At 44.4% G+C, this 20499-nt stretch overlaps 1 protein-coding gene across 11 annotated transcripts in view; it reads left to right on the top strand.

The window, feature by feature from the left end:
* SLC35F3 (solute carrier family 35 member F3) overlaps positions 1-20499 on the top strand; it is a 462095-nt gene that overhangs the window by 379746 nt on the left and 61850 nt on the right. For 8 of the 11 annotated variants that reach the window (XM_077894467.1, XM_077894464.1, XM_077894462.1 and 5 more), the window contains 4 exons: positions 1493-1685; positions 2760-2849; positions 7966-8105; positions 11016-11766. In XM_077894467.1, coding sequence (XP_077750593.1) covers positions 1493-1685; positions 2760-2849; positions 7966-8105; positions 11016-11189 — 597 coding nt within the window. In that variant the 3' untranslated portion in view covers positions 11190-11766. Of the gene's footprint in view, positions 1-1492; positions 1686-2759; positions 2850-7965; positions 9452-11015; positions 11767-20499 lie in introns of those variants that run through there. The other 3 variants (XM_077894468.1, XM_077894472.1, XM_077894469.1) reach the window with 2 other exon arrangements.

Genomic DNA, 20499 nt, shown 5'->3' with positions numbered 1-20499 from the left:
TTGGCATGTCCCAACCCCATCCTGGATCACCACCCCCTGCTCCCCTACCGCATCGTGGCACCAGCTGCTCTCCCCTTCTTTCCCTTTCTTCCTCTCTCCTTCTTTTACATCCATAGTGAAGAATGCAAATTTTCTCTGGTCTCCAAGTTGGGAAGCTGACCTGGATGATTCAATGATGAATGAGGCTTTAGCTTTGAGACTTACAGCCCTTCATGGATCCAGACAGTAGGACAGAGGAAATTAGGTGCAGTAGAGTGTTAGAGCGTTAGAAGAAAAGGCACTTTTTTCCAGCTGTATGTGTAACACATTTTGTGGTTTGGGGGTGAGAAATGACTGTGCCTTCCCACCCGTCATCAGCTCCCCGCCCTCACTGCCCACAGAGAGACGCGCACGAGCCATCTCCCTGCTCCGGGACACGTCTCACCAAGAAGAAGTTATAGCCCCGCACCACGCTGAGACTTCAAAGCCATGATTCAAATGCAGAAAATATGATCAGGCCACACTCTGCTGTACTCAATTAGCTGCCTGCTGATGGGAAGCAGGGAGCGTATGGAAATGCAATCCATGGTGAACACCAGTACTTCTGATTTCGACTCCCATTTCCCATTTCCTCCACTGCCCCATCTTTATCCAGAGGGGCCAGTGGGTGGAAGGCCGGAAGTAATTTACTTCTCTTTTTATGCTTCTTGCACAAATGCCCAGAAATACCTGAAAGATTTTTGAAGTGGCTGAAAAAGGAAGAGGCAGGCAAAGGAGGAGGGCACAGCAATGCAGAAACTCAGGTTGGAGTCAAATCAGTTCCCCGGTTGTGGATAGTTTGCTGAACACGAACTATCCCAGCTTCCCGGCCACTCCAGGCACGTCTGTCCCTCTCCCTCTGGGCCTCACACACCTGAAATATGTACAGACACAAACAGGTGCAAGAAATCAAATGGGGGAACATTCCACTAAAACCCCTGCTGTTTCCGGAACAGAGGAGTGGGATGGAGCAGAGACAGCTGTGAGTGTGATTATCCCTCTACCTTCGATGTATAGAAATGGTCTTTGCAGCCAAAGCTCTTTTCACTAGGGGCGAGCTGTATAGTATGAAGTCAGGGATCCCTAAGAGGGATGTGTCATGCAGCCGCTATTCCTAATTTCTGTGGCTTCCCCATCTTCAGACACTCTGAAGCTGGGGTGTGGTGTCATGAATACAACACAGACACAGACAAATGAAGCCTAGTGTGAAAGCCGTGACTCCTGAAGATGCCCTCAATGAGGCCAGAGATCCATAACTCTCCCTTGTAGGCGCTGCTGAGATGTAGATGTTTGTACAAGTGCAGGTAGGGCCGACCCCACCAGCCTTCCCCTGAAGGCCCAGCGAGGTGGCATTTACCTGTCACTGGCCTGCATCCCTGTGCTGCAGCCCAGCCTCAGGTGCATGCCCTTCCCCCATGGCAAGGTGGCTTCTGAGGCAAGCCTTCATCTGCACCTCCTCTGCTTTCTCCCGCAGGTTCTGTTCAAGCTCCTCCTAGGCAGTGCTAAGTTCGGAGAAGCCGCCTTATTCTTGTCCATTCTGGGTGTGTTTAACATCCTCTTCATCACCTGTATTCCCGTCATCCTCTACTTTACCAAAGTGGAATACTGGAGCTCTTTCGATGACATTCCATGGGGAAATCTTTGTGGGTTTTCAGTCCTCTTATTGAGTAAGTGGCAATCCTCCCTGCCAAAATCCCCACGCCACATCCCCCCAACAGAATCCCCCTTCCATCAGAATCTCCCCCACCCCCATTCAGAATCCCTCTGTCAGGGACTCCTGGGTGGCTCAGGTCATGATCCTGGGGTCCTGGGATCAAGTCCCACGTCAGGCTCCCTGCATGGAGCCTGCTTCTCCCTCTGCCTGTGTCTCTGCCTCTCTCCCTGTGTCTCTTATTGATAAATAAATAAAATATTAAAAAAAAGAATCCCCCCCCATCAGAAGCCATGGCTGATGAGCAGGACCTGGGCAGCTCCAGGGACATCTGGAAACCCAGGCCCTGGAGAAGAGAGGTGTTCCATTGTTATCCTTAACTTCCCAGCGCTTCCCAAAAGTAGTCTCTCCAAGTAAACCCTTTGTAATGATAACCCTGGATTCTAATTCCAGAACCACAGGCACGGCAGTGGTAGCGATGGTCACTGCCGCTCTGAATAGTACTGTGTGTGACCTATTGATGACAAACAGTCCTTACAGGACCCGGAGGGAGCTGGCAAATTAATGTGCACAGAATTCTTAGAACATTGTCTTTAAGAGTGCGAGTAAAATGTTCTGTACAGTGCAAGTCAGTGTTCAGTAAATTTTATCAGTTATCATGACGATGGATAGAGTCACCACCATGACTTGCAGAAGGCTGGTTCAGGCAGGGAAGGGAGTCAGGGGTGCCTCCCCCACCTTCCATCTCAAAATGCAGAACCCAAAGCACCTGTCCATCCTCGTCCCAGCATCACTGCCAGCAGCAGAGAAAAGCACAGTGTTAGTAGATGGTCCCCGTCCTCTTTTCCAGTGCCTTCTCACTGACAGCCTTGTCCGAATTTCGTGCCCCTTCTTCAAAGCTCAAGGAAGAGAGGAAAGCTGATTAATCTGGATATTTGTCCCTAATCGCTGCCCAGGCTCCTTGCATCAGAGCAAAGGGCAGTAGTAGTAACCTCAGCCTCCCCTGAGAAGCTGGGGAGGGACAGAGCAGAGAGGATGCCAAATCCAGGGCCAGTAACGAATAATGCCCCTTTTCTGTTCTTTATTTCAGCATTCAATATTGTATTAAATTTTGGAATTGCTGTTACGTATCCCACTCTGATGTCTGTTGGAATTGTTTTCAGTGTCCCTGTGAATGCAGGTAAGCCCGTATAGCCTTCTCTCTCTCTGCTCCCAAACACACACACACACACACACACACACTCACTCACAAACCTGTGCCGGGGCTTGCGGATACACATACTCACTCGCACTCTTGCCGTGCCTGATGCGGAAAGCACGTTTGACCTTCTGTGTCGGAAGGTAGCACTTAGGTAGAATGTCGGGGTATGTTAAATCAATGGCATTTCTCCAGAGTGCGTTGCTTTTCACTATCACCCCAAGGTAGAGACGGTCTAAAGCCATCTCAGTTCTAAGTAGTGCAGGAACCAGAGATGAATGTCATTAATGCTAGGACTACGTAAGGAAAATTAGGGAGCAAGAAAAAAGTTTGATTTCATTAGTGGCTTTCCAGGGGAGAAAATGGTCTCAGGGTGTGACAGGGGTAGCGTTTGCAAACTGAAGAAGCATAAACATTATTCTCCACTTCCCAGAAGAGCGGGAGCCCTTTGGCCAGTTACTCGGGACCTTGCTTTGTTTCTGCTTGGGGACTCCTCAGTGCACTCACTTGGCAGCTCTTCCAAAAACTTGTCAGCTGCCTCTCTCACCTCCTTCCTTTTCCTGGCTTATTCTGGTGTTGATTTTGGCTTCTCTTCCCAGAGCCCTTTCCTCACACCAGGTAGCCTTGCTCTCTTAGCCAGAGAAGGGTGTGTGAATCAGTTCTCTCCATAGCACTCACTCTCTTGGCCTGGCATAGCCCTCTCCCCCAAAGCCATCTCCAGAAGCCTCCTACTCCCAGGGTTTTAGAGGATTCACCTCCGAGGAATGGCAAACGCTTATCTTATTCAATGTGGCATCAATAAGGCAAAACAGCTCTCAATTTCCTAAGCCTTTTCCTGTGATTGGTTCCTCACCCATCCTGTTCCACATGTTCTGTGTATGCCTCACCCTGGCCCCGGACTCTTCTAGGGGTACCTCAGTGCCCCGGGGCATCGGGGCACTGTGCTCAGGCCAGCATTGAGTGCCCCCAACTTATCACTCCTCTGGGCCTTAGCTTGTCTCCCCTAAAAGTGAAGGCACTCAACATTTCAAAATTCTGAGAGCCCTGGAGCTCCTGAAGAGCTGGTAAAAAGTGGTACAATCTGCCAGGCTCCAGACACCGCTGCCTTCTGAAAAATAATTTATCAGCTATGCCCTATACCTTACTACAGCTTTATGGCCACAGCGATCTCATTGCAAGAAGGCATATGGCAGGAAGCTCTTAGGTGGATGCTCACTTTGTATCGCACAGCCAGGTGTTTGAGAGATTGATCAGAACCACTTCTTACTACTCACCTGCAACATAAGAGGTTTAATTATGTGTCAGAGAAAAGAATCACATTCAGTTCCCAACCGGAGCAGAGTCATTTTGTGGCTTTCCCACTCTCTGGTGTAGCTCACGTGCCCTGCTAATTGACTATCCACATCCATTGAATTAACAGAACGTTCTGTCATTATTAAAAATTCAAGTATTTTGGGACGCCTGGGTGGCCCAGTGGTTGAGCATCTGCCTTCAGTGCAGGGCATGATCCCAGAGTCTTGGAATCGAGTCCCACGTGGGGCTCCCTGCGTGGAGCCTGCTTCTCCCTCTGCCTATGTCCCTGCCTCTCTCTCTGTGTGTCTCTCATGAATAAATAAATAAAATCTTTTTAAAAATTAAAGTATTTCTGAATAACAGTGAGATAAAAGAGGCACTTTGTTTTTTCTTTGAGGCTATGATTTTTATTATTTTTTGTAGATTTTATTTAAATTCAAGTTAGTTAACATATAGTGTATTATTAGTTTCATGGGTAGAATTTAGCAACTCACCAGGTGCATACAACACCCAGTGCTCATTCCATCATGTGCCCTCTTTAATGCCCGTCACCCAGTTACCCCATCCCCCCACTTCCCCTCCAGCCACCCTCAGTTCGTTCCCTAGATTTGAGAGTCTCTTATGGTTTGTCTCCTTCCCTGTTTTTATCTTATTTCTCCTTCCCTTCCCCTACATTCATCTGTTTTGTTTCTTCAATTCCACATATAAGTGAAATCATATGATACTTGTCTTTCTCTGCCTGACTTATTTAAAAGAGGCACTTAATTCCACAAAAGGGCTGCTAACAACAATTTTTTTCAGGTTTAACTTTTCCCGCTTTCTCTTTCTCTGCCCACCCTGTAGACAAGGAGAGAGTTAGGAAGGGGGGGTTAGGGAGGCCGGGGAGGTGGAGGACCATCAGGGAAGGACAGAGCCAGGCCACATCCTGGGCTGCAGGAGGAGGCCCACCCTGGAGACGCTGGCGGACAGCTGGCCAGCGAGGCGGTTTGCACAGTCTGCACACTCCAACTCAGCAAACTCTCTTTCACAAGATGATCGAAAAAGAAAAGCAGTTGGTGCCTTTTCTGCAGAAGGCAGGCTCCCAATTTGTTTTGCCTGGCTTAATTAAGAAAACAGGGAAATTAAAAAAAAAAAAAAAAAAGAGAGAGAGAGAGAGAAGGAAAGATGAAAACCTTAAGATCCCCAATGGTTTTGACCATTTAGCTAGGAAGAGAATGCTGAGGGGGATTTTTATTAACTGACATTAATCCTGCTTCTCATGTTGTTGCCTCACCTGGTGTGAGCCAAGGCATGAGCCATGTGCCCCGTGGACCTTTAATAAACATTAATAGTCAGGACCCAGGTGGCTTTAGAGCCTCGTGCTAATGATGCCCTGGGGCGGAACAAGAATTTATCTTTATTAGCTTCCAAAAACCAGGTTGAGTTTGGTCTTCAAACCATATATATGCATATATTGGGAAATAATGCTTTTAAATTATAAATATATCCCTGATGGCGATATATGAAATGCAGAGCATTTTCTCATGTGCTTGTTGGCCATGTCTATGTCTTCCTCTGTGAAAGATCTGTTTATGTCTTTTGCCCATTTCATGATTGGATTATTTGTTTCTTTGGTGTTGAGTTTAAGAAGTTCTTTATAGATCTTGGATACTAGCCCTTTATCTGATAGGTCATTTGCAAATATCTTCTCCCATTCTGTAGGTTGTCTTTTGGTTTTGTTGACTGTTTCTTTTGCTGTGCAGAAGCTTCTTATCTTGATGAAGTCCCAATAATTCATTTTTGCTTTTGTTTCTCTTGCCTCCATGGATGTATCTTGCAAGAAGCTGCTGTGGCCAAGTTCAAAAAGGGTGTTGCCTGTGTTTTCCTCTAGGATTTTGATGGAATCTTGTCTCACATTTAGATATTTCATCCATTTTGAGTTTATCTTTGTGTATGGTGAAAGAGAGTGGTCTAGTTTCATTCTTCTGCATGTGGATGTCCAATTTTCCCAGCACCATTTATTGAAGAGACTGTCTTTCTTCCAGTGGATAGTCTTTCCTGCTTTGTCGAATATTAGTTGACCATAGAGTTGAGGTTCCACTTCTGGATTCTCTCTTCTGTTCCATTGATCTATGTGTCTGCTTTTGTGCCAGCACCACACTGTCTTGATGACCACAGCTTTGTAGTACAACCTGAAATCTGGCATTGTGATGCCCCCAGCTATGGTTTTCTTTTTTAAAATTCCCCTGGCTATTCGGGGTCTTTTATGATTCCACACAAATCTTAAGATGATTTGTTCCAACTCTCTAAAGAATGTCCAGTGAGAATGGTGAAAATTAACAAGGCAGGAAACCACGAATGTTGGAGAGGATGCGGAGAAAGGGGAACTCTCTTGCACTGTTGGTGGGAATGTGAACTGGTGCAGCCACTCTGGGAAACCGTGTGGAGGTTCCTCAAAGAGTTAAAAATAGACCTGCCCTATGACCCAGCAATTGCACTGTTGGGGATTTACCCCAAAGATACAGATGCAGTGAAACGCCGGGACACCTGCACCCCGATGTTTCTAGCAGCAATGGCCACAATAGCCAAACTGTGGAAGGAGCCTCGGTGTCCAACGAAAGATGATGGATAAAGAAGATGTGGTCTATGTATACAATGGAATATTCCTCAGCCATTAGAAACGACAAATACCCACCATTTGCTTCGACGTGTATGGACCTGGAAGGTATTATGCTGAGTGAAATAAGTCAATCAGAGAAAGACAAACATTATATGGTCTCATTCATTTAGGGAATATAAATAATAGTGAAAGGGAATAAAGGGAAAGGAGAGAAAATGAGTGAAAATATCAGTGAGGGTGACAGAACATGAGAGACTCCTAACTCTGGGAAATGAACAAGGGGTGGTGGAAGGGGAGTGAGTGGGGGGGTTGGGGTGACTGGGTGATGGGCACTGAGGGGGGGCACTTGACGGGATGAGCACTGGGTGTTATGCTATATGTTGGCAAATTGAAATCCAATAAAAAAATTTTTTTAAAGAAAAAATAATAAATTATAAATATAAAACGTCATTGTAGAAGACGTGAAAAGTGCCAAAAATATCAAGAAAGCAATAATGTTTTTATCATCCTGCCATCCAGGGCAGCCCGGGTGGCTCAGCGGTTTAGCGCCACCTTCAGCCCAGGGCCTGATCCTGGAGCCCTGGGATCGAGTCCCACGTCAGGCTCCCTGCATGGAGCCTGCTTCTCCGTCTGCTGGGTCTCTGTCTCTCTCTGTCTCTCTCTCTGTGTGTCTCATGAATAAATATCATCCTGCCACCCAGAGGTGGCCAAAATTAAACTTTGGGGCATATGTGTCTGTGTTTATTTTATATACATATAATATATATATATATATATTTCCAACTGCCTGTTTGTTTTGTCTTTCATGCAAATCAATGTCTGAACTAAGGTGCCCGGTCAGTTGGGGAAGTGAAATGAAAGTGCCAGGCTTGGGATCCCTGGGAGGCCCAGTCGATGAGCATCTGCCTTTGGCTCAGGTGGTGATCCTGGGGTCCTGGGATCGAGTCCTGCATCAGGACCCTGCAGGGAGCCTGCTTCTCCGTCTGCCTGTGTTTCTGCCTCTGTGTGTCTTCCATGAATGAATAAATAAATATATATTTTTAAAAAGCCCCAGGCTTCACACCAGAGCGGTGTTGTAAAATTCAGAGGCAGCCCCTGCCCCCAGAACGCAGCCGCCCCAGGAGGGTTCTGGTGGAGGAAGACCACAGCGATGCGGCGCGCCTGGCCCCGCCGCCAGGTAACCCGCCGCCCCCCTCTTTCCCGCAGTGGTGGATCACTACACCAGTAAGATCGTCTTCAACGGGGTTCGGGTCATCGCCATCATCATCATCGGCCTGGGCTTCCTCCTCCTGCTCTTGCCCGAGGAGTGGGATGTCTGGTTGATCAAGCTGCTCACCCGCCTCAAGGTGAGGAAGAAGGAGGAGCCGGCGGAGGGCGGCGCAGACCTGGGCTCGGGGGCTCAGAGCAAAGCCAGGAGAGCGCGCCCCTCCTTTGCCCGCTGACCTCGGCTCCTGCAGAGCCCCGCGGCGCCCGCTCCCGTGTTAGGGACCTGGAGGTCTGGTCCCGACAGGGGACCCTCAGTTTGGAACGGTGTGTACATACCTGTACAGTTCCGGTAATCTGCGGTAAGTTATACGGTATTTATTGGCATGTCCAATTTGCTTGCACTTTTTCCACATCAGACCTTTCACCTAAGGGTACCAATTCAAAAGGAAAGAGGAAAGAGGAGCCTCTGGGCCCTTTTGAAATGAATGTAAAGCCGGTTAAAATTATCCTTGCGTAGATTGTTCGGGATGACAAGAGGCGGGGCAAGTGGTTTGAAACTTAGCAACTGCAAATTACATTGCACACTGTGATTATTTTTCAGCTATGGTAGGTCCTATTTTGTTTTATACCAGAGCTGTACTCTTAATTTTAAGGGATTTCAAAGAACCAAAAGATAACTGTAAGTTAATTTGGGTGGATGGAGGGATGGAGGGATGGAGGCAAAGAGGTGAAGTAGAAAAGCAAAGAGGACTTCAGAACCCACCGACCGTGGCTAACCTGGGGTGGCAGGTGGAGGAGGGCAGGCCCGGCCAGGTTACAGAAAGGGAAGGAGGAGTCCGAGCCCCCCGCTGGCCTGCTCTTCCGTGTGTGCAAGATCGTGCAAGAGAAATTACAGTGCCTTCTACAGAATTTTTGTCCTTACCTACGTGAAGCGAGGTGACATTATAAGTCACTGGCGCCGTCTTATCATTTCGATGTACAAATCTTTAGAAACAAAACTATATATGTGTGTGTATGTGTACAACAAAAACGACAAGCTGATGACCAGTGTAACAGAACATGGTTAGCAGTGTGCAATGCACATACAAGGTAGACTACGCAGGACGTGAACTGCTGGTTGCTTTTACTCCATGACCACGATCGAAAAATTATCTACTGAATCTGTACACCTTTTTATGAAACTTTTAAAGCACCAGGCTGTTTACTTATACAATTTAGATCTGCCAGAAAATTCTATCTGTGATAGATCTGTCAAGAGGGACACAGGGGGTTAGAGTTTACTATTTTTGAAGTTTACATTGTTACATATGAAATGGAAACCTTATTTTGAAATGTTGTCATAACCCAATGGTGCACTCTGTAACCATGGAGTCTTTCGTTTCGTAGGGGGAAGGGGCATTCCTGACCTGAACTTTTTAGCAAATTATTATTCTCAGTTTCCATTACCTGTTTGGCCAAACAGATTAATAAACTATTTAAAAAAGAAGCATTTCGAGCTGTGTTGGTGGCCACTTTGCTGCAGCCTTGCTGTGCCGCTTTGACCCTCGCCTTACACTTTGCTCCCAGCAGGTCCCACCCTCCTGCACCTTCGTCCAGGCACGACAACCCACCCAGCCACCCTAGGGGAAGAAATTCATATTGTAACAGCAGTGGTGACTGTCCCAAAAGTAAAATGCAAAAACGGTCAGCTGGGCCTCATAAAAGAGTCTTGAGCGGCATTTCCCTCTACTGTCTTCTCATTGTCTCCCTGTCCCTCCCTCTAGGGGCTTGCCTCACCCCCAGCCCCTGCCACCCCACTTGGCTCTGGGTGTTGCTGCTGTGTCTCATTGTTCCGCACAGACTGGTTCCTCAGCTCTGCTGGCTCTGGGGCCCTCAGAGCTGCCTCCAAGTGGCAGCCTCAGTCCCGGCGTTGACATGGTCCTCCAGCTCCACCCCGTGCCTCCCTTCCACCTGAGCATCCCAGCCTAGTTCTAGCGCTGTAGAGAATTTGGGTAGCAGCCCCAGTAGCATGTACACTTCTGTTCCAGGCAGCTGCAGCCAGAGGCTGGGAGGCCCAATGTTTCTCATCCTGCAGCTGCAAACAGCAGCGTTCTCTAAGTGGGACGGGGCTGAGCAGAGAAAGGACGGAAAGCCTCTTTTAGGGACATCTCATCCTTCCAGCCACACCTCTAGCGACCAAACACCAGGCATCCCTTGCTACATGGGGTCAGAACTGGTGAGCTGAGCTGTCCAGAGCAGAGAGCTCCCTGCCTGGTGTGTCCAATGTGTGCTGTGAGGGGGATCCTCCCCCATCCCCTTAGTGGAGCCTGGATGAGTCACCTCCATGACTCTGTCTGGGTTCTAGACCCCTCCAGTTACCTTGGGTGGGCAAACAAACATCCCCTACGTAAGCCATGACATGAAAAAGTTGGGAAACCGTATGCCCGAGTAGGTGTACCTCATTCTCCTGTTTGGCATAAAAGACATAAAGGCATAAAAGAATTAAAGAATTGGAAGCAGAGCTTCAAAGGCATATTTGTACACTCTGATCATAGCAGCCTACTCACAGCAGCCAACAGGTGGGGGCAACCAAGTGTCCATCAGCGGCTGAATAGATAAGCAAAATGTACACATAATGGAATGGTATTCAGCCTTTAAAAAGGGGGGGGATTTCTGACCCCATGCTACAACATGGATGAATTTTGAAGACATAATACTGAATGAAATAAGTCACAAAAGGCCAAATCTATGATTCCACTTATATGAGACATCCAGAATAGTCAAATTCATAGACATGGAAAGTAGAATGGTGGTTACTAGGGGCTGGAAGTGAAGAGTTATCATTCAGTGGGGACACAGTTTTAATTTCATAAAGATTAAATGTCCTGGAGGTGGACTGTGGTGATGGTTGCCCAACAATGTGAATGTGCTTAATGCCATTGAACTGTATGCTTAAAAATGCTTACATGGTAAATTTTATGTATATTTTATCATGATAAAAAATACTTGGAAGGTAAGGAATGTGAAATAAAATGGTTAAAATTCTCAGAATTGGTTAATGTTCCTTTCAGGAATCAGGTAGGGGAGATTTGAGAGATTTCTTTCCAGAAAGGATACAAACCACAACCTCCCACCCCCACCCAAGGCAGGTTTCGAGGACTGGGATGAGCTGTGGCCAAGTGGAAAGTGATCTCTGGAGAGAAAGATCCCAGAAAAGAGTCCCTCCCAGTGGAACCATGGGGTGACTTGGGGAAACAGCCTCCATCCCCGCTCTGTCTGGGGAATCGTCTGCCCTCTAGAGGCCGGTCTGGATAGCAATGAAAGAATTCTATTTTTACTCCTTTGAGGAGTCCAAATGAAGACAAAGGTACAAAGAGGATAAGTGGCCTCTGCTGCTGACCAAGGTGCCAAAGACTCACGGAGCCTCCGCTCCTACCTTCTTTGTCAAAATATGGTCATTTGGAGCCAGAGGACGCGAAATGACCAGCTGCCTTGCCACAACCAGTCAGAGCTGACTCTAAGGACTCATACCTGCTCACATCTGCTGTGCAGATGCTCAGGATAAAGAGACTCAGGATAGAAGAAATTGTTGCCAGAGACCTACCACCCTGTAGAACAGGTGTGTTTCCAAATCTAGCCAAGGATGCATAATAGCGAGTTCTTCATATTCAATTTTGAAAATAAATGATTTGTTCTAAAATTGGAATGTGGTGGTGGTTGCACAATTCTGTGAATATTCTAAAATCCAATGAGTTGTATACTTTAAATGGAGAATTTCATGGCGTGTGGATTACGTCTCAATAAAGTGGTTTAAAAAATAAATAGATAAATGGTTGCCCCACACAAAATGAGTTAAAATCTTACAAGCAGAGAGGACATTTCCTGGGTCATTGGCTTGTTTTGGCTGCCCAGCATGTGATCTCTATTTGAAACAGCACGTTCCATTGTTTCAGAAGCTGGAGGGAACAGATGCTCCATCTCAGACCCACCACAGTCCAGAGGAGGGAAGGAGGGTTTCCCTGCACGTGGCCAGCAGGCTGCAGTCCCCCAGGATTTTGGTTCTGGAGCAAGAGATGCCAGACCCTGGAGGGCTGCACTGACCAGCCTGTCCCCAGGTTTTCTGCCAGTGCCCCAAGCCCCTTCCAGTGTGGAGATCGGTGGTTGCTTCTCCTTTCAAAATAGATCTTTCCAACTCACACTCCCACAGATCCTTCCCATGCAACCAGGCTTATGATAGCCCAGCAAGACTCCTCGGTCAAACTGCTTTAAAGAATGAATAGGAATGACCTATAAGAAATGCATCAATGATATCGAAATAAAGAGGATGTAAAAATTCACAATGCTTAAAACATTTTAAAGAAATCTTGAACTATAATATTTTTTTCTTACATATTTTCTCATGTATTCAGCTTTGTCAAATTCTTGAGAAAACTCTTTCCTTTTTTTTTTTTTAAGTAATGTCTGCACCCAATGTGAATCTCGAACACAAAACCGTGAGATCAAGAGTCACATGCTGCCCTGATTTAAAGCAGCCAGGTACCCCAAGAAAACCCTTTTCTAGAGTTAAAATACTTGGCCAAGTAAACATGAGCCAAGGTCAATCTTTTTTAAATTATAAAAAAAATGAGTTACTTAAACCATAGGAAATGAGATTTCATGTAATTACATTGTAATGAGTTGTGGATTTTAGTTAAGAACAAAAAAGGGTAATTTTTGTTTTTGTATTGGAAAAAAGAATGTTTCCTGGGAAAATTTGGAAATACCCATGAAGCCTCGAGCCAGCAATAATGCAATAATACAATAATGTGGATATATCAGGAGCCTCAGTAACAGTGATAGCAGGAGCCCTGTGATAGAGAAGAGTGGCCCCAAAGGGAACCCTCAGGTGCTTTCTCTCTGAGAGTGACATGAGGACGTAAGAAGCTAAGCGTACCTACTTGGCTTTTGATTTGTCTTTGTATCTCTATAGATAGGCATCCTGAAGAAGAGGCTCTTCACCATAAGAAAAAAAATCAGAGGAACTTAAAAACCGCCAGAAGGACATTCCAGGAATCCCCAGTGTTTGTTCCTTATTAGAAATAGAAGACCAGCTGGCCCCCTAATGCCTTCAATTTCTTAGGAATCTACCAAATGCTGATGATGTGGGGAACATCAGAGACTAGAGAGAAACTACAGTTGACCCAGGGTCTTCATAGGACCCCGTTTACGCCCACCTGCGGCAGTATGCCTGAGGGGAGAGGTGGCACTGTGTAACACCAGGTGCCATCGTATACATGCCTGCTGAGTAGCCCAAACTCCTTCATGTCCAAAGTATATTCCTGGTTGCCAGAGAGCTCTCCCCTGAGCAGTGACTCAGACCCAGACCCCTTCCGTGTGGCTCTTCATCTTCAACATGCAATTTTAAGATGGCAAAGCCCATCAACAGGCTAGAGAGGAGAGCCCTGAAAGTAGCTAATCTCACTTCTGCTAGAAGTTCAGAAAATGAGTCCATTTGATGGACCAGGAAAGGGGAAATATGGGTACAAAGAAAGAAAAGCTAGTAGTATATCACTATGATATTCTTTTTTTTTTTTTTTAAGTATTTGTATTCATTTATTTGAGAGAGAGCACTAATCGGGTGGGGGAGGGCAGAGGGAGAGGGAGAAGCAGACTCCACACTGAGCAGGAGCCCCATGCGGGGCCCCATCCCAGGACCTCGAGATCATGACCCAAGCCGGAAGCAGGCACTTAACTGACTGAGCCACCCAGGTGCCCATATGTGTTCTTTTTTCAATTTACACCTCTTTCTCAGGGATTAGAGTTTGTTTTCTTAAATCCCTCAACCACCCTTCTCTTGCACCTCTGTTTATAAGAACTGTAAACTTAGTTATATCAACTAGATGTAACTACTCAGTGTTTTCTCTTCTTCCCTGTTCTCTGATTTCATCTCCATTGAATTTGTGGAACACTTCTTTTATAATCTGGAGTGTGTAGAGCAAGAAGCCCTGTGGGGATGCTGGTAGTTCAGCACCTGTCTAGGATTTCACAAATATCTGTGCTTTGCAGGTAGTCCTGCTGAATGGCATTGCGCCAGATGGTCCCTGTGTGGGTGTGGGTGTGCGTGCACATGTGCACTTGCTACATTTACTATAGGCTCTTGATTAGTACCTCTTTCCGGCAATTAGGTTACTTCTATTTGTTTAAAAAAAAATTGTGTTTAAATAAATCATCCACAAAAAACGAATTGCTACATAAAAATCACAAATTTTGAATAAATGATACTATTTAGGACTGGATATTGACTCATCCAGCAGCTACTACACAGTGACCATGTATGAAAGCCCTGGTGTTTTTCTCCAAAGCTTAATTTTTAAAAACCAAATCTTACTGTTAGCACCAATTTAAAGTTCAAAGCCCATTTGGACATTTAACTGTCCCCAGATTTGGCTCACCTGAGGACATTATTGCATCAAAGTTTTTACAGGTTAGTTTCGGATTTCTAGACTTCTCCTAAATTCTAGGTTTTATCTGTTGTAGACTATTTGGTGTAATATTTCTAAAAACTTAGCAAATAACCTATGTTCTGCTATCTTTTATCCTACAGGAAATTCTATTAGAATTTTAGATGCCAAAAGGTAGCTTAAAAAATGTGATCAAGACTCTCAGCACAAGATGAATGAAAATATTTTGAAGGCAGAGACAGTAAGGACATCTGCTTCTTAAATGTCAACTGCTAAGATTAATCAAAATACATAAAATGCTATGAAACTCTGATCCTCAGGGTTGTCAGGGATAGGTTTGTGAACGCAACTTGCAATCTGCAGAATGTTCTATGGCTCTAATAAGTAATTATCAAGGGACTTGCCCAAGCCCATGTGGCCAGGAGAGGCAGAGCAGACTGCTTTCCTCGACCACTCCCCCTTTAGTTTTTGGGGAAACCTCACTTAGAGGGAAAGTTTCTAAGGACAAACTTCTCCGCTGAGTGATTTTGTCTAGGGCTTTCCTGGAAGCATGACAAATAGGAAGGTCTCCTGGGACTTTGAAAGATCTCATTTAGCATGAAAGCTCTGTACAGGCTAGGCATTTTCTACAAATGCCATCATGCCCACAAAGTTCCTTTCTGTAATTGATTTCTAACTGAAGATAATGGTAGGTTTTTTGCCACCCCAGCAAAATTACAAGGCTACCCATCGCTGACGTCTCCTGTCAACTTGTCTGCTGTCATGGACCCCATTCCTTTTCTTTCCCTTCAACTCCCAGTTCTATCTTCTACCAGCGCTTCTGCTTCTGCTCCACTGACTGCACTTCCCTTTGCATACAACAAACACTACAACCCAAAACAATAGCCAGAACAATCACTATTTGTATATGTTTCCGACTCAGCAGGCATTTACAAATGTGCTCACTCACTCAGGCATGGTTCCCATAGCTCTTCCTGGACCTTACTGACCCATCTCTCCCCTCTATGACCCTACTTGTGAGACATGCCCACTTGTTTATTTTTCTGAATACACTGGTATAATACACTCAATCCACCTTGCTTAGAACACTCAGAAATGGAGGTGTGACAACCCATTCATAATCCCTACATTGCCCTGAATGAAGAGTACATTTGTTTGGAAGATTAAATTTGCAACACTAAAAATGTATCATTCAGTCCTACACTTGGATGCATTCAGCACATTGGTGCCACTTTACCATCTCTGTGTCTCTAGTCCTAACTCTTTCCCTTGGTGGCTAGTCTTTGTCTTCAAATTCCTAAAAAATAGAAATCTCATCAGGCAGAGGTATAGCAGAAGAATGCTGTGGTTAATAACATGGAATTTAGGGACAGATAGAACTGAATTCAAATCCCAGCTCTACAATTTATAGTGTTGTGACCATGGGCAAGTCACTTGACATGACTGAGCTTTCTCACCTGTCAAGAATAAAAACAGTCAATGATACACTGGACCAGATGGATTTCACAGATATCTACAGAACTTTACATCCAAACTCAACTGAATACACATTCCTCTCAAGTGCACATGGAACTTTCTCCAGAATAGACCACATACTGGGTCACAAATCGGGTCTGAACCGATACCAAAAGATTGGGATCATCCCCTGCATATTCTCAGACCATAACGCCTTGAAATTAGAACTAAATCACAACAAGAAGTTTGAAAGGACTTCAAACACGTGGACGTTAAGGACAATCCTGCTAAAAGATGAAGGGGTCAACCAGGAAATTACGAAAGAATTAAAAAGATTCATGGAAACCAATGAGAATGAAGATACAACTGTTCAAAATCTTTGGGATGCAGCAAAAGCAGTCCTGAGGGGGAAATACATCGGAATACAAGCACCATTCAAAAACTGGAAAGAACTCAAATACAAAAGCTAACCTTACACATAAAGGAGCTAGAGAAAAAACAGCAAATAGATCCTACACCCAGCAGGAGAAGAGAGTTAATAAAGATTCGAGCAGAACTCAACGAAATCAGACCAGAAAAACTGTGGAACAGATCAACAGAACCAGGAGTTGGTTCCTTGAAAGAATTAATAAGATAGATAAACCATTAGCCAGCCTTATTAAAAAGAAGAGAGAGAAGACTCAAATTAATAAAATCATGAATGAGAAAGGGGAGATCACTACCAACACCAAGGAAATACAAATGATTTTAAAAACATATGAACAGCTATACGCCAATAAATTAGGCAATCTAGAAGAAATGGACGTATTTCTGGAAAGCCACTAACTACCAAAACTGGAACAGGAAGAAATAGAAAACCTGAACAGGCCAATAACCAGGGAGAAAATTGAAGCAGTCATCAAAAACCTCCCAAGACACAAAAGTCCAGAGCCAGATGCCTTCCCAGGGGAATTCTATCAAACGTTTAAAGAGGAAACCATACCTATTCTACTAAAGCTGTTTGGAAAGATAGAAAGAGATGGAGTACTTCCAAATTCGTTCTATGAGGCGAGCATCACCTTAATTCCAAAACCAGACAAAGACCCCACCAAAAAGGAGAATTACAGACCAATATCCCTGATGAACATGGATGCAAAAATTCTCAACAAGATACTAGCCACTAGCCAATAGGATCCAACAGTACATTAAGAAGATTATTCACCATGGCCAAGTAGGATTTATTCCCAGGACACAAGGCTGGTTCAACACTTGTAAAACAATCAATGTGATTCATCATATCAGCAAGAGAAAAACCAAGAACCGTATGATCCTTTCATTAGATGCAGAGAAAGCATTTGACAAAATAAAGCATCCTTTCCTGATCAAAACTCTTCAGAGTGTAGGGATAGAGGGAACATTCCTCAACATCTTAAAAGCCATCTCTGAAAAGCCCACAGCAAATATAACTCTCAATGGGGAAGCACTGGGAGCCTTTCCCCTAATATCAGGAACAAGACAGGGATGTCCACTGTCACCACTGCTATTCAACATAGTACTGGAAGTCCTAGCCTCAGCAATCAGACAACAAAAAGACATTAAAGGCATTCAAATTGGCAAAGAAGAAGTCAAACTCTCCCTCTTCGCAGATGACATGATACTCTACATAAAAAACCCAAAAGCCTCCACCCCAAGATTGCTAGAACTCATACAGCAATTTGGCAGCATGGCAGGATACAAAATCAATGCCTAGAAATCAGTGGCATTTCTATACACTAACAATGAGAGTGAAGAAAGAGAAATTAAGGAGTCAATCCCATTTACAATTACACCCAAAAGCATAAGATACCTAGTAATAAACCTAACCAAAGAGGTAAAGGATCTAAACCCTAAAAACTACAGAACACTTCTGAAAGAAATTGAGGAAGACACAAAGAGATGGAAAAATATTCCATGCTCATGGATTAGCAGAATTAATATTGTGAAGATGTCAATGCTGCCCAGGGCAATTTACACGTTTAATGCAATCCCTATCAAAATACCATGGACTTTCTTCAGAGAGTTAGAACAAATTATTTTAAGATTTGTGTGGAATCAGAAAAGACCCCGAATAGACAGGTGAATTTTAAAAAAGAAAACCATATCTGGGGGCATCACAATGCCAGATTTCAGGTTGTACTACAAAGCTGTGGTCATCAAGACAGTGTGGTACTGGCACAAAAACAGACACATAGATCAATGGAACAGAATAAAGAACCCAGAAGTGGACCCTGAACTTTATGGTCAACTAATATTCGATAAAGGAGGAAAGACTATCCATTGGAAGAAAGACAGTCTCTTCAATAAATGGTGCTGGGAAAATTGGACATCCACATGCAGAAGAATGAAACTAGACCACTCTCTTGCACCAGACACAAAGATAAACTCAAAATGGATGAAATATCTAAATGTGAGACAAGATTCCATCAAAATCCTAGAGGAGAACACAGGCAACACCCTTTTTGAACTCGGCCACAGTAACTTCTTGCAAGATACATCCCCGAAGGCAAAAGAAACAAAAGCGAAAATGAACTATTGGGACTTCATCAAGATAAGAAGCTTCTGCACAGCAAAGGATACAGTCAACAAAACTAAAGACAACCTACAGAATGGGAGAAGGTATTTGCAAATGACGTATCAGATAAAGGGCTGGTTTCCAAGATCTATAAAGAACTTCTTAAACTCAACACCAAAGAAACAAACAATCCAATCATGAAATGGGCAAAAGACATGAAGAGAAATCTCACAGAGGAAGACATAGACATGGCCAAGATGCACATGAGAAAATGCTCTGCATCACTGGCCATCAGGGAAATACAAATCAAAACCACAATGAGATACCACCTCACAGCAGTGAGAATGGGGAAAATTAACAAGGCAGGAAACCACAAATGTTGGAGAGGATGCGGAGAAAAGGGAACCCTCTTACACTGTTGGTGGGAATGTGAACTGGTGCAGCCACTCTGGAAAACTGTGTGGAGGTTCCTCAAACAGTTAAAAATATACCTGCCCTATGACCCAGCAATTGCACTGTTGGGGATTTACCCCAAAGATACAGATGCAATGAAACGCTGGGACACCTGCACCCCGATGTTTCTAGCAGCAATGTCCACAATAGCCAAACTGTGGAAGGAGCCTCGGTGTCCATCGAAAGATGAGTGGATAAAGAAGATGTGGTTTATGTATACAATGGAATATTCCTCAGCCATTAGAAACGACAAATACCCACCATTTGCTTCAACGTGGATGGACCTGGAGGGTATTATGCTGAGTGAAGTAAGTCAATCAGAGAAGGACAAACATTATATGGTCTCATTCATTTGGGGAATATAAATAATAGTGAAAGGGAATAGAAGGGAAGGGAGAAGAAATGGGTAGGAAATATCAGAAAGGGAGACAGAACATAAAGACTCCTAACTCTGGGAAACGAACTAGGGGGGCAGAAGGGGAGGAGGCCAGGGGGGTGGGGGTGAATGGGTGACAGGCACTGAGGGGAGCACTTGATGGGATGAGCACTGGGTGTTATTTTGTATGTTGGCAAATTGAAAACTAATAAAAAATAAATTTATTATTAAAAAAAGAATAAAAACAGTCTTAGAAGATCATCAAGGTAAAACAAACTAATATTTATGAAATCTTAGCACTGTCTCTAGATGTAAGAACCCAGTAAACGAAGGCATTATCATCACCATCCTCACCCCCACCATCATCGCATGTCTTCCAAGTTTGAACAATGATTTCCTTTGAAGAACACTCCAGCCCATCCTTTTCCATCCAAGTACACCTTATCTTCCATTTTTATCCTTTTGTGTCTCTAATTTTCACCTCCTTGAAAATCACTTCCAAATCTCTGCCAGTCTTCAAATCTGAGTTTTTAACTATCTCCCAGACATTTTTTCCAATGTGTCCTAGCAGCCTCTCTAACATGTCCCAAATGATATAATTCATTTTCTTACCCAGAAAACTATTCCTCCTTCTTACCCTATTGGTGTTAACTGGCATCACTATGATCTTACAATAGCGCATAAAATCTTAATACTACTTTTAACTTCTTCCTTACTCTTACACTAGCAATCACTATGCTAATTCACATCCAAATCACTAGTGTTATAACACCAAATCATGTGTAAGCCCTCTCCTGCACCCCATCCCCACCACTACTACAATACTTCATTTCCTAGGACATATCACCCAGGGTATTATGAGTCTTCTGATCTGTCCTCCACATCCTGAGTTGTTTCACTGAGCTGGAGTTGTTTCACTGTCTTACACAAAGATTTTGTGTCTTCCTATGCTTTATTAAATAAACTTTTAATCCCTAGCCTGGATTCAAGACCCACCACAATTTGGCAGTAATGAATCCTTCCAATCTCATCTACCACTACAGCCTCTAACATCTCCTGCTCTTCAACCACACTGGACTGATTACTATTTCTCAGGGATATTCTATTGTCTCTTGTCTTGGTACTGCTGTTAATTCTGCATGGAATTCCTCCTTCCCTTCCCTCTTTCTGCCTAGACAAATCTTACATAGTCTAACACGTCTACTTCAGATAGTTCCTCCTTAATATAATCTTTCTCATTCACCCCTGATGATATATATGCTTGGTCTGTGACCTGCAATTTCTCTTTCTCTTGCATCATA

The sequence above is a fragment of the Canis aureus genome, chromosome 4, assembly GCF_053574225.1.
Source record: "Canis aureus isolate CA01 chromosome 4, VMU_Caureus_v.1.0, whole genome shotgun sequence".
Lineage (NCBI taxonomy): Eukaryota > Metazoa > Chordata > Mammalia > Carnivora > Canidae > Canis > Canis aureus.
This window is presented reverse-complemented; position numbering and strand designations above follow the sequence as displayed.